Source organism: Numida meleagris, chromosome 3 (genome assembly GCF_002078875.1).
Source record: "Numida meleagris isolate 19003 breed g44 Domestic line chromosome 3, NumMel1.0, whole genome shotgun sequence".
Classification (NCBI taxonomy): domain Eukaryota; kingdom Metazoa; phylum Chordata; class Aves; order Galliformes; family Numididae; genus Numida; species Numida meleagris.
The window spans coordinates 67336490-67351430 of NC_034411.1; the positions used below are offsets into that span (position 1 = coordinate 67336490).

Here is a 14941-nt window from a genome sequence, read left to right on the forward strand (position 1 = left end):
CACTAATGGAAATAAATAAAATGGCTTGGGCTCAATAAAGTCTAAATCAATTCCCGATTGATTCAGAAAACTAGAACTAGTTCTTTGAGAAGATGGCGGATGCTAATTCATGTCTCGGTTCTCTCAGTCCTTAAAAAAAGTGAAGTATTAAAAAAAGGAGAGGTACTGTGGCAGATCTGAATAAATTTGCTGAAGCTGATAAACTCTAGAAGTAAATCCTCTTCAAGCAATTTAAAGACTTCTGTAGAAAGTATTTTATTTTCAAGCAAAATATCTTTTGTGCAATTCTGATAGAAGTGACGCTATTGCCACCTAGGGTATTCTCTTTCTTAATCTTTTCAGGTATTGCAGAACAGTAAAGATTTATATCTATTTATATATGTGTAGACATGAATCTCTATATGTGCATATTTTTATTGGTATACATATATAAAATATATAAAAATATATACATGTTTTATATATATATGAGTAAACTATATAAAAATATTTATCTTCCAAACTTCCAATCAACATTACCTTTTCTTATTAAAAAACACAATACATATATGTAAACTTGTAATGTAGATTTCCAATGCTGAAACCAAAACTTCCACAGGTTTCAAGTTATCCCATATGATCATACAATTTACGTTTTTTTTTTTCACCCGATCCTTCAGTTAATGATTCTCATGCATCTCCCAAAGCCCAGAAAAGTAACTTTCACCAGGATTTCTGATAAAATCCAGTAAAAAAATCCAGTGTTGGCTCACTTGAGACCACAGTAAGAAGGTAAGAAAGCAAGCAGTGTGTGGGAACTAAGAAAGCAGTAGATTGATCTTGGTTCCATTGAAGTACACACTTCAAAAGAACAAATAGGAGGGAGATCTCAGATCTGCTAAATTAAGAGTAAATTTGTCTATTTCAGGGAGAGAAGGGAGAAGAGTGGGAGATGTAGAAGACAGAGTCAGTCAGTGCGCTTCTCCTCACCCCTCAGACTTCCCTATTGTCCTCAGTGAGTTATCATTGAGGTCTTAGAATAACCACGTTCAATTACTTGACATCAAATTTGCTTTTGCAGGAGTGAGAAGATTTAAGAATGTTAATGCTTACATTGAAAATGTACAAAATTGATGCAGAGAATTTGAACTTGAAGGGGAGAAACCTTTAAGTGTATGTTTTGAATGCTCTGCCACATCCTTTTAAATAAGTGTATCACCAATATTCTCAAGCCCTCTAGGTTTCTTAATTCCTGTAACACTCTTTTCAATAACCTAAAAAATCACAACTTCATTGCTTCACGGAGCTTCATTATCACTAGAACATGCTTACAAAAGGAACCTTTTTTTTTGTTTTAAAGATCAGTTACCTTTGACTTCTTTTCTTTTTGAAAATTATTCATACACTAGAATATCTATAGTTACGCAAGAAAAAAAGACATTATCCCCAGATTTATGGAATTTCCTTCTCTACTTTCAAAATGTTTTATAAGTTTCTGTTTCAAAATGGAATGCCTTGCTTTGATTCCATCACGCCATGTTTATCTTCGTTCAAACACCACTTTAATCGGTATCCCATCTCATCTCAGAAATTATATTCATTAAAATATCTTCTTCTCCCTGAAGATTTTATTCTTTTTTCAGTGCATTTAACAGAGTGCAACATCTTCCCACCTTCTCCCATACAGCCTGCCTCATACACCAAAAGAAAACAACTAATTTGCTGGGAATATTTGCATACTGATTTAGGAAACTTTTAGGTGAAAATCCATGTATTAAGGTGGCTAATTAAAATACACAAAATTCAAAAGACAAGTATCCAGACAGCACTTTCTTTAAAAACAAAAAACAAAGACAAAACACTAACTGCCTCTTTCTCCCACTCCTTCAGATCTCCTTTTTGGTTGCTGTTGAAGCTGAAGACATTTTCAAGGTCTTGGATGGCATTTACTATTGTTCATACCTCTTTTCAAAACATGACCTCACTTATAATTGAGCTTATTTCAAGTCATTAGCACAGCAACTCAACAACTCTTAAGATGCCCCAATTGGTATTATTTTGAAAAGCTAGAGATCTGAAACATCTATGGAAACTCTCATGGCCTTGAACTTCACTTCAGAGGATCTCAAAATATCTCAACATACAAGGCCATGCTTTCACCAAGCTGAAGATCAAAGTCATTGTTCAAATTTGAGTAATAATTCTGAAAAACAGAAGCATACTTGACTTGCAGCAACAGATTGTTTTTTCCCCTTAGATTCATTCTAAGCTGATGCCCAAAACCATATAATAATATATATATAGTTTAATTATCATAAAAGAAGTGGCTGATGGCTTTTTTCTTTCCCAAAACTGCTTATTTCAGAAAGGTTTTGCCTATGAGGTGATGCAAGTCCCTCAGGTAAATAATGAAATGCTTTTGTTGTTATTGAATGTCAGTATTTGTTCCCTAATCCTACTTTTTCTATGCTTTTAGTGAATAAAAGGTGACAAAAAATTACAAACAAAGCAGATGTTCTTTTAATGGTTTATAAATGTAGTAAGTTTCTAGTTCTGGAATAACTCATTTTTGAAGAGACTTCTGCATTTCTGTAACAGGCAATAAGGTAATGAGTATCAGAACAAAGAAGAGAAATAATTATTTTCCTGCCTTCTCTCTCCTTTTCCTCTTTCCCCAGCCTTTTCTTCACATTCACCTCTTAACCACATTCTCTTCAATGCCAAAACCGAGAAAAATGATTGAGATCCTGTGCATCACTTTTTTTTTTTTTTTTTTTAACTTTTAAAAGGCTGCCACTAGAATCTTTTCATCACAGATTCCATACTAAAAGTAGGTTGGTCACTTTGAAGAAACTTCCTGAAAAAGCAAGAACTCATGCTACTATGCGTAACTGATTAAAGAGTTGTCTCATTTGCCGGAAGTTCTCAACTTAAAATACATTAATTTGTTTTGTTTAAGTCCATTAAATTAAAAATACTAAGTAAAAACAATGCCAGTCCTTGTATTATTAAAAAACTTAACATCTATAGCATAGAATGGCTTAGGTTGGAAGGAACCTTAAATACTGCCAAGTTCCAACCCCCTTGCCATAGGGAAGTTGGCCACCCACCAGATCAGGTTGTCCAGCCTTCAGATCTGTATCTCTCCAATTTAGAGATGAGGATGTGATGCAGGACCATGTAAAAGGCCTTGTACAAGTCCAGGTAGGCAACATCAGTTGCGCTTCCTTTGGCCACCAGTGCCAGCACTCCGTCATAGAAGGTCACCAGATTGGTTATGTATGATCTACCCTTGGTGAAGCCACACTGACTGTCTCAGATTATCTCCTCATATCACATATGCCTTAACAGTTTCCAAGAGGATCTGCTCCATGATCTTCCCAGCCACAGAAGTGAGACTTACTGGCCTGTAGTTCCCCTGGTCTTCCTTTCTCCCTTTCTTAAAAATGGGAGTGATATTTCCCTGTCACTGGAGACTCTGCCTGACAGCGATGACTTTTCAAGTATAATGGAGAGTGGCTAGACAACTATATCAGCCAGTGCCTTCAGGACCGTGGGATACACATCATCTGGCCCCATAGACTCGTACATATACATCCTCATGAGGTGATCTCTGACTTGCTCTGCTCTTACAGTCAGAGGGATTTTGTTCCCCTGATCCTTGCCTCGAAGTTCAGGGACATGAGAAGCATGGGAAGCCTGACAGCCAGCGAAGATAGAGACAGAACTTGTTGAGAACCTCAGCCTTCCCCATGTCTGTTGAAGCCAGTTTTCCCTTCTCATTTATCAGAGGGGGTACACTCTCGTTTGCCTGTCTCTTCTGACCTATGTACCTGTAGAATCCTTTCTTGTTATTTTTCATATCTCTTGCCAAGTTCAGTTCCATCTATGCGTTGGTTTTTATTTTGGCTAAGATCAAGTGTACTGTATTGTAGCATGCAAAGCTACAAAGCGCCAGGTCTTCATAAGAGGACAGTGCCAATGCTTACTTAAACTCCTCAAGAGATGCAGATTTATGACAAACACACAGTATCACTGCCTACAACTGATACAGTGTTTGTTGTCTATCATTTTACCAACTATTCAGTTGTAACTTACTCTAGGGAAAACCTTCATTAAGGATGTTGATTACAACTCTAGTGAAGCAAAACCTGTCCTGCACCAGAATTTAAACCACACTTTATTTGGCTTAAGACTTTATTTTAAAAGGAACCATTCCAACCAACAAATAACATCCTCAAAAATAGCAGAATAGAAACAAGGACATTACTATTCACTGTTCTCCTCCTTTTCCAAGGTTCCAATCTACAGCACCACACTGCTTAATCTGGTTCTCAAACTTCTGAAGTATTCCAGACAGATATCAAGCTCTAGAATAAAAACCTCAACACTACCACTTGTCCCATTAGCAAGTACTTCTACAGTTGCTTCTCACTGAAGGTGACATTAGTTACCAGTATCACAGAGCTTTAAATCTAAACTTTAAAAGTTTAAAATTAAAGGGTGGAATTGAAACAATTAAAAGATTTCTTTAGAATTAGAGGAAATCCATGTTCACACCCTAAAACAATGGCACTTGAATTTTTCCTTTTAGGAAAGGGTCAGTTAGGTGGCTTCATTGTGATTAGCTCTGCTATACAGGGATAAAGTAGCATCACAATCTCCTAAACAGAATAAGATTAGTATTACTTTGTTGTCTGCAGTAGAGAGTTTCTTCACTATTCATGCTTCCCAATAAAAAAAAACAGTAAACAACAAACCCACATAGTAGTTGATCTACGAAGTCATTACAAGACATCTGCTCTTAACCACTGTGATTCAGGGCACTCCAGTTAACACAAGTCAGCTCTCAAAGTTATTCTCAAAGGCAGAGCTTTTGGAAAAGAACATCCAGATGTCCAAAGCAGTTAACCAGAAAAGATGAGAATGCCAGCCTACTGATCCTCAGGTTAGACAGCAAGATCAAAACCTTCATTGCTTTTTTTCCTACAGAATGAAAATGAATAAAAGTTTGGCTTTATGCCCAAAAGGTTACATAGGAACAAGCCAAATAACTGCTTTTCTCTTTTACAATTTCCTCTTTTACAGTTCATGTTATACAGCATTGGTAAAGAGCAACTTTATACATTAAGTATCCTCCAGATGCCAATCTCTAGCCTGTTGGATTACGCTCATGGAAATAGTTTGCCTATGCCAGGCCAGCAGAATAGGTTTAGGAATCCAGCCTGATCTCCTTATACTCACAAGAAAACAGATTATCTTTTAGGCAAGCCATCAGATTGCTTTGGATAACAAAGATAAGCAATAATTGCTTTTGAATTTTTTCCAGAAAGATCATCAAATCCAACAGCCTGACCACTCCAGGGCTATCCAAAAGCTAAAGCGCGTTATTGAAGGCATTTTCCAAATGCCTCTTGAACACAGACAGGCAGGAGACATCAACAACAGAAGTCTGTTCCAGTGCTTGACCACCCTCACAGTAAAGAAATGTTTCTTAATACCCAGTCTGAGCCTTCCCTGACACAGCTTTGCACCATTCCAATCCTGCCATCGGTATCAGGGAGCAGAGTCCAGCATCTCTCTCTTCCCCTCCTCAGAGGAGAATGCTCTCCTGCAGACAGCAATGAGGTTGCCTCTCAGTCTCCTCCAAATGAGACAACTCAACTGTCCTCAGCCTCTGCTCATAGGACATGCCCTCCAGCCTTGTTCCCCTCCTCTGGACACTTTCTCAAGGACTTTAACATACTTTTTACATTGAGGGGACCTGAACTGCACACAATATTCAAGGTGAGACTGCACCAATGCTAAATATAGTGAGAGAATCACCTCTTTTGACCAGTTGGCTAAGTAAAAAGATAAGTAGTGAGAGGAACTAATACACTGGTTGGAGAAGGCAAAACTATTCTCCAAACAATTGCTGGGCTTCAATTGCCATATCTAAGTTAAAATTATAGAATGATTTATGTTGGAAGGAAGCTCAGGAAACTGTAGGGTCAAACTCCTTGCTCAAAGTTTTATTAACTTTTTTCAGAACAGAACTTCCAAAGACCTACTCCTTTCAAAGAATCATAGAATCATTTGAGTTGGAAAGGAAGCTTAAAGGTCATCTAGTCCAACTTGCCTTCAGTGAACAGGGACATCTACAGCCAGATCAGGTTGCTCAGAGCCTGGCCCAGCCTGACCTTGAATGTCTCCAGGGATAAGGCATCCATCTCTAGGATCGATATTGCCTCAGCACTTGGCTCCCTGTTCTTCACCATTCTCATGTTTTTCTTTCCAGAGTTTCTGACTTCTGCTCCTTGGAACTTTCTCTCATTCAGTTTTCTTCTCACTATATATCAACAACTTAAAAAAGAGCTCTTCCCTAGGTGTCTAGTCTGCTTCCTTTTGTCAGGAGGCAGGAAGACATTTGTAGAATTTCCAGTCAAGCATGATTAGCAAATATATGACATACAGCTACAAGTATGAATTTAAAACATTCAAGGCATATTGAAGGCAGCCTGGTAAGTGAGGATTGAGTCCCAAGGCTCTGTATCTTGCTGTTCTTGCCTATTTGAACACATACTTTCACTTGCATAGTACTTGCTCTCACAGCGATATTCTGTTTGCTGCTTTTTTTCATTTGTTGAAGCTAACCTAATTTGCAAGAGCCTTAGAGTGGTAATTTGTGGTCTGGTACCTAAAGGCTAGAGGACAGCATGTCATTTACAGGTACTTGTGCCCTGTAGGCTTTGGCTCCTCTGATCTCATGCTACCTTATGTAGGTTTATCATGCAAACAAAATACAGTATTGTGCCATGTAATTGGAGAATTTGAAGTTGCAATGGCAAATACATAGTTTACTAACTACATACAGTCCAATAGTTAGACATATAGTTCTATGCCCATGAGATGAGGTGTGCTGTGTAATAGATGCTGAGAGAGGCTGACACAGATTTATTAACAGGGTCTGTAGTTGATGACATAACTTTAACTGTTACAGTCAATGTATTCCTACTGAAAAAATAAAAGCAAAAGTAGTGTAACAGAGAGAAAGAAAAGGGAAAACTGTCAGAGACTGTCTGGGAAAAAAAACAGTAAAGCTGTCAACATGGGAGTCAGTGCAAGAGGCCAGGAAAGCGAAGATTATGACAATGGCAATTGGTATTTTTCTATGCTTTTTCCCAGTATGATACTTTTTTCCAAATCAGACTCACTCAAATGGCCAATTGTGTCCCCCATCCCCATTTATGACTCTGTGCTGAGTGAAATACACTAATCAGGTGCACAAGATGCACATTCACCAGTCATTCCGCTTCTGGGCACATATATTATTGACTAATATTAACCTAGGATTTAAGAACTTGCATACTTTGCTGTGCATTATGTTTGGTTTTCTGGTACATAAACTGAAGTCTTCAAAACAAGAGACACGGAAGGCAGGGGAAGATAAGACATTCTCACACCACTTCTAGCCACAACCCATGAGAACAACTATCAGAATTTGCAGGTGCAAGGCCACAAGAGCAAGAGTATGAGAATAACAGCATGAGAACAAGATATGAGAAGTACTGCCACAGTGGCTCTGGAAAATACTGTGTGAAAAATCTCAGGGAAAAGTTGCTGAACTGCAACAGCAGGCCCTTCGACGTCAGGAAGATTGCTATGTACTGTACAACAGGTATGAGCCTAATTTTTTATTAATGCTTTGAAAAGAAGCTTCCAAAAATGCAGTCGGGGTACAGACTCAAACACGAACAATGGTTTATCTGTAAAGACCCAGCTGCAAAAATAAGACTCGGTTAATGGTAGAAATTGGTATATTTTTAAATACATTCTTATGAGGAAATATAAATTCTAAAAACATATTCATCATCATCAATCTTACCTTTGAGAGAAAATTTTTTGAGCTGATGCTGTAGCCTTTAAGACTCTCATGCAATTTTTGCAGGTGCTGCACAACTCTTCTTTGCTGTTCATCATTCCTCAGCTCTTCTTGCTTAATCAGAAAGTCATAATGTTCTAAAGGTCCATTGCAAACCAGTAAGGCTCTCGAATTAGCATCTGTAAGAGTACCAAGAACCACCTTCTCATCTGCTGCCTGACTTGCATATGCTGTAAAATAGAAAACAAACTATTAATAGAGAAGTTTTGAAAAGCGTTCTCTTAAAATCATAAACATAGTATATCATTAACAGCTCACGCAAAGACTGATATACATTACTTACCTAGACAGCTACTGAAGTGTCTTATGCCTTTGTTTTTCATTAATCCACTACTAACTACAAAATACCTTTAGTAGTATGTTTTAACACTTGTATTAATAAAAAGCACATACACGTAATGCCCAGCTGGAAAGTTGACAAGATTGAATGAGTTGTTGGAAGGAAAGTGTTGATGTATTTGTTGCAAAGTGGGGTAAAACCATTTGAAATCCCTGACTAAGAGCATTTTTTCTGAACAGGTTAATCCTTTAGAAAGAGGCAGGCTGAAAGACGGAGTTTAAAAGATAGCAAACAGGAGACCAAAACAGGAGTTCTGTAAGCAATTTTAAAGAGTGAAAGACCACAGTAAGCAACACAATAACTGTGAAACTCTGCAATACCACAGCCCACTTTGCTGGCTTTATCTTCTACCTAGAGACAGGACCGTGCCAATGAATTCTGTTTAAATTAAAAAGAAAAGGAAAAAGTCAGAATCGATAGGCACAAAATGAGATATAACTAATATAACTAGGAATTAAAGAACATAAAGACTTACAAAAAAGGCCTGTTAAATCAGCAAGATCAAGAATCTAACAATAAAATATACTGAAAAAGCATTTAATACCTTCTTTGCTTACGTTATCTTTTAAAAGTTAAAAGTACAATCATGAGTAACACAAGACATATCAATGACAAAAGTTAACGACAAGGTTAAAGAATTTGAACATTGCTAGATCTAATGAAAGTCATCCTTAAACGCTTAAGGTAAGTTCCTCAACCAACACAACAGTCTCTAGCAGCTTGCTTTGAGGCCTGCTGGATAGCAAGCAACGTTCAAAAGAACTAGGAAAAAACATGGCAAGGGTCTGGCATTTAAAAAGATAGATCCCCAAATTCATAGGTCAGTCAACACAGTTTTAAAGCACACAAAAAATACTGGAATTAGTAGAAGGAGATATTTATTTATTTTTAGAAAGCGCTTAAGATAAATCATTATGAATGAGGGGCAACATCAGCTCCTCAGGAATAGAGTGAGAGCAACAAGTCTTCCCCACTGACCATGTAATACACTTGTAGAAAGAGGAAAAACATCTTAATCACAGCAACAGTTTTGTCATTGGGTCATATAGTACTCTCGACATATAAAGTAGGAAAGCTAGATGGAAGTGACATAACTTTTGATTAAATACAAAATAAACTAGAAAAACCTGTAGGTAATGAATAACTATTACAGTTAAACCACATGCACGTTTCCAATAGAGTTTCATAGAGGGCTCAGAAGCTCAACTCAGTGCAACTCAGAATTTCCATCCACGACATGCATAGGGCGAAGTAAAGTTCATGGAGTGGGCTTGAAGGTAAGACCATCAGGAGGGGGCTGCCAACACTCTGGAAGGCAAGGCAGAGCACACCAAACAGAATGTAACGCAACACGGCATTGTTCTTAGGGGGAATAACTAACTGAACTTCAGAGATGGACATTGACCATCTAAAGAGCAACTCTGCAGAAAACAATCCAAGGCTACGCTGGATCACATAGTGGCAGTGGATTATCATCATAACATTACTGGGGAGGGAGTAAAGAAAGAAAAAAGTACTCTGAGGTATGTGTGCATGTGTGTGCATATATGTACATGAGGAGCAAAATATAAGCACACATGAAATAACCCTGTTCTACTCAATAGGCGTATGCTCTGCCTGATTTTCATATCATACTTCATAAAAGGTATGAACACAACAAAGCCTCGACAAATGTGTGAATTAGTATTTGTTACACCATTGGTCACAACCTACAGAGATATTGCAAGAGGGCTCAGAGAGGCACAAGAAGAGCCTATAATTGTTATAAAAAAATGGATATGGCTATAAAACAAAAGCACAAAAAACACCTCAGTTTCTCCAAAGCAAGGCAGCCACTGTTTACACCTGTAGCCAATAATTACACCAAATTCTCCAGCCCCAAAAGAACTGAGTTACTGCCATGAATTAAAAGTAATTAGCTCATCTCTAGCAAAAATGATCACCTAGAGAGTTAAGTTCAACGTCTGTTATTGCAAAAACTTTATTAAAACCTTTACAGAAGGCTAAAGAAAATCACATCACTTTCTCAGAATCCTTCACCTATCTGGAGATAAGGAAAAGAGAATTAAACTGTAAACCTACTTAAGGCAGTGAAATGGGTTAATTGATGAAGAGAGAATTTTAAGAGTAAGCTTGGTGAAAATTTATCAATTACAGGTCAGTGATACCTGATCTGCATTCAAATAGAATGAGGTAAGGGGAAGAGAAACAGATAGATGATCTATCAAAGTTCACCTTCATCTTATTTTTCCCACTTACTCCTACATAAAGTCAGCCTCAGTCCTGTGGTTTGCACCTCCTAACTACTGACTGCCTTCACGACACGTATAGCTTGATGGCTCTGAAAGCTCTGATGTGAGGGGCCAGCCAGTACCCCACTATACCTACAAAGTCTGTAGTTCCCTCTGCTTACCATGAGATTAGGAGAAAAAAATAAAAGCTGGCTTAGGGATAAGAAAGGGTTTGTGGCTCACTGCCTTCTTGGCCATGGACAAGGGACACCAATGGGGCAGCTCACATGTGTGCCTTTTGTCTCCAATTACACATACTTCCAGCTGACCATCCTGGGAATGGGAATAAAACACTATGTCATTAACAGATGACAGAGATGGAGACTTTGCAAGTGATGACGGAGGGTGTTGTGGGACAAATTGCTCACTGTTCTCCTAAAATAATACCAAATGCCAAGATTTAAATATGGTGAGGGGTACCAGGATACCACAATAACTGGTAAGTGATAAATTCAAATGTGTCACTGCAAAGTCATAGACCCTAAAAGGAACATAAAGCATGTATGGGTTTTAAAGAGAAGTCAACAGAAGACAGCTACTCAAGTGAAAAACTATACTGAGAGACAAACAAGTAAGTCTTCCATTCTCACCTGCACTGTGGAGCAGACTGCAAAATCATTCACAACACTACAACTCATTTTTCTCTCTTCCTGCTTCGCATCTTCATGTTATATAAACTGTTACTTGCTTTTATTAGTTTCCTTCTGAAGTGCCCCAGTGTCACAGAGAAAAACCACTTAATGTATCTAGATAAGACTATAGAAAAGCCCAGTGTCAACTGATTACTCAGTTTTACATAGACCAGTGTAAAACTAGAGACATGATCCTTCCCACCCCCAGGGTGCATGACAGTGTTTGATTTTATCATGTTCTGCCTAGCATTCACTACTATTTAAGAATTGCCAGTAGGTTGCAACTTTCTATTAAATTCCTGTTCCTGAAACACAAGCATTAGGACAATCTCATTTTACTGTTCCTGAAACATAAGCACTAGGGCAATCTCATTTTACTTCAAGCTGCAAAATTAGCTGCTTGCATTTGCCTTTCTGCCTGCCTATCCAAGAATCACAGACTTTGCTGCAACAAAAACCTACTGTGATAAAAACAAAACAAAAAAAAAGACAGAGAGAAATCTCGGAGAAATCAGAGGGGGAAAAAACCTCAAAGACAACAAAAACGTATCAATGTAAAATTACTTAATGTAAATGCCAACCTGAAACTATAAAAATTCCCTTCAAGTGAGTTACTTAAGACACCTTCAGTAAACTTGCATTGATTTATCACTGAAAAGATAAGCGCTCACATCAAAATCTAAAAATAAAATGCATTCTTAACTTCAAAGACATTCTGCTCTGGAAAAGAGCAACAAATTGAAAATTTAATCAGTACATTGTCAAGCTTTCCTTTTGCCACTTAGAACTCATGTCTGAGATGACATTGGAAAAAGGCAAGCAAGTTTCAATGACACTGCTTCTGAGAGCAAAGCTCACAGCTGAGGCAGGCACTGGAGTTATTTATGTAAGAAGACAATCTGAAATGGAAGCTGGATTGTGGCCTGTCATAAACCGATCTTGACAGAAGCCAGGAGGTTGAGAGGTCAGAAGGGTAGCTGAGAAAAACACCACTCACCCTGGCAACCCTTTTTTTCCCTCTCCTAGTTGTATGTAATTGCGTAAGGTATTGAATTGCGATGTCATAAAGTCATCAGAAGAGAATTTCTAGCAAAAACCCTAGCAGGTCACTGCATCCCCCATATCTGAACCTACAAAAGAACATGGGCTTCCCTGTCATGAATTTCAGCTTTCCCATCTTTCTATAAGCATAGAAACCAATGCCTTGAAAACTCAAAGATTAATAAATTAAAGTTATGCAAAGAAGACCTCATGCGTGTTTAAAATGATTATTCATTACTGAGAAAGTGTTGTACTTCCACAGACTAATTCAAATTTGATCTGCAAAATCCTTTACTGCTATAGAACAAAGCATCTTTAAAACATCTGATTAGAATTGTGAACCTTCTATGGAATTAAATATAGAAAAAATCTAAAGAAAAAAGGAAAAACATAAAAAGATACATAATATCCAGCTACAGAAGCAAAGGTCAAAGAAATGGAACTTAGATCCTTTCATTACAAAAGGTAAATCAAGCTTCAGATTACTATTCTTACTTCATAGATTGTCAGTCATATACAGTACTTGTGTAAATACGTATTGTTAATTTTGGAAGCTAGTCAAAATGGAAAGAACTCCTTGAATGGATTTAAAATGCATTTAAACTTTGTTCTGTATGTATTCTTCAAGTCACTCCACCATGAGAATTATCAGAAATACTTTTCCTTCATGGAGATTAAGGATGGAAGACAACAATGAACTTTTTAAGTATTAGGAAAGCAGTATTCATCTAATTACCTCTGATCTATGCCCGTAAATTGTGATTGACTACATATCCTGAAGAAAATGCACTGCAAAGACATAAGAGATGGGGAATCAATCACTTCCTATAATAGCTTCCTCTAGTGCTCAATTGCTGTTTGCCTTCAAGACAGAAAATACTCCCCGCAGTTAAGAACTGCACCTAGACCAAACTCACCACGGGGACAAGTGCACCAAAGTCCACAACCAAGAGATAACCTAGCTGCCATCTCCATAGACCGCTGCCATCAAGAAGCTAGGAATAGCAATGGCTAAGCCAGTGCCAATGCAGGAAGCACATCTGTTTCATTGCTACTTTGCAGACATCATTCTGCCTTAAGAACTTTTCAAAAACACCAGAATTTGGGGGGTGACAGCAAGGTGTAATAGAAAACAACTTTTAGAAATTGTTGATCAGAAAAAGCAGATTGCAGCTAAGATACATGGACTTAGACTGTCCATTCATCTTTGTCTCCTTGAGTGACCTTAGATGAATCACTTAAAACATATTTAGCCTTCTTACAGTCCATTCATTATATAACTGTTCCTATATGAACATATATTCTGTATTTAAGCTTCTAGAGAAATATGAGTGTTACAGCAGAACTAGAACTCTGATTTTTTCATAGGTGCCCATGAAATTATGAGGGAAATTAGATTTCTTGTCCTATTTCCATGCAGAGTCCATTTAACAACTTCAGCAAGAAGTGCAAGCAGAAACGACAGGAAAGTTTGTCACGGAAATTGTTCACAAATATTACTCCAGAAGTCTTTCAAGAGGCATAAAGGTGCAGCAAGCAAACTACACAAAAAAAGGAAACACTGATTATAAGAACAGGATTATAAACCAATTCAGTGATCACTGCCCATCCCTGCGGATGTCCGCAAACAATAAGTGGAGGGACCACCTTTCCTTTTAACATGGAAGCCAAAGAAATGCAGACAATGTCATCGGATTTGTTCAGACTTAAAAAAAGACACAAATTTAAAGATTGGAAGCAATATCACCATTAAATAAAAAATACAACCATTGTACTAATGGTAGCACTTATTTAATCAATACATCTCTTTTCAGTCTGTTTGCCTTAGGATGTAAGTATCGTACTGTCACAATACAATGCATGTATGTGAACACTTATTGCTCCTCGATGACGCACGGGGAACACAGAGTCCAGCTCTGAGCTTCACACAGGACCACTCAAAATCCAAACCGTACGTCCAAGGGCACTGTCCCAACACTCCTTGAACTCCAGCAACCTGGGGCTGTGCCCACTGCCCTGGAGAGCTCTCACTAGAGAAATGACCACAGCTTCTAACCTAAGTCTCAAGCGAACAAAACCTGGTTTCCTATGAGTTTTTGTACTATACTGACTTTTCCAGGCTACAAGTGAAAGCTCAGCTGCTGTGACAGATGAGAGGACCCATTTGGGGAAGAGTCACCGAGATAAGTGAGCAGTCAGGTGGAGATGCAGTCCAGGGAAGTCACAGGGCCGGCTAAGCCCGCCGCAGGCCCCGGGCCGGGCAGAGGCGGCAGGCCGCGGAGAACAGGAGGACGCGATAGAGTCCCTCAGGGACAGCCAGGCGTAGCGGCCGCCTTCTTGCCCCGCTGAGGGCCGGCACCGAGCTCCGCCGGCAGCCCAGCGGCGGAGTCCGGCACCAGCGTGTCCCCTCTCCGGCGAAGCCGCGCCCGCCAGGCTCCCCCCTCCACGGCTCCGCGCTCCCGGGCTCGCCCTCCCTTGGGCACGGCGCGGGGTTGGCGGCACTGACCTCTCGGCAGGGCCCATGCCGGCAGCAGGCGGGCGGCAAGCCGCGCCGGTGCCCGCAGCAAGCAGCAAGCAGTAACCAAGGGCGACACGGGCGCCGCCATCTTCCCCGCGCGACCTCTGCGGCGAGGGCCGCGGGGCGCACTGGGAAATGGAGTCCCGGGGTGAGGGCGCTGGGACGGGCACGGGAGCCCGGAGCTGGGCGAGGCGCTGCAGCCACCGGCTTCAGTTT

General features: G+C 39.3%; 1 protein-coding gene across 4 annotated transcripts in view; it reads right to left on the reverse strand.

Annotated features, from left to right (window-relative positions):
- The window catches only part of AFG1L (AFG1 like ATPase), a 65028-nt gene extending 50148 nt beyond the window's left edge, over window positions 1–14880 (reverse strand). The window contains exons 1-2 of one of the 4 annotated variants that reach the window (XM_021389701.1): window positions 14714–14880; window positions 7847–8073 (exon numbers count right to left, since the gene is read on the reverse strand). In XM_021389701.1, the coding sequence (XP_021245376.1) occupies window positions 7847–8073; window positions 14714–14813 (327 nt within the window). In that variant the 5' untranslated portion in view covers window positions 14814–14880. The remainder of the gene's footprint in view (window positions 1–7846; window positions 8074–14713) is intronic. The other 3 variants (XM_021389698.1, XM_021389700.1, XM_021389699.1) reach the window with 3 other exon arrangements.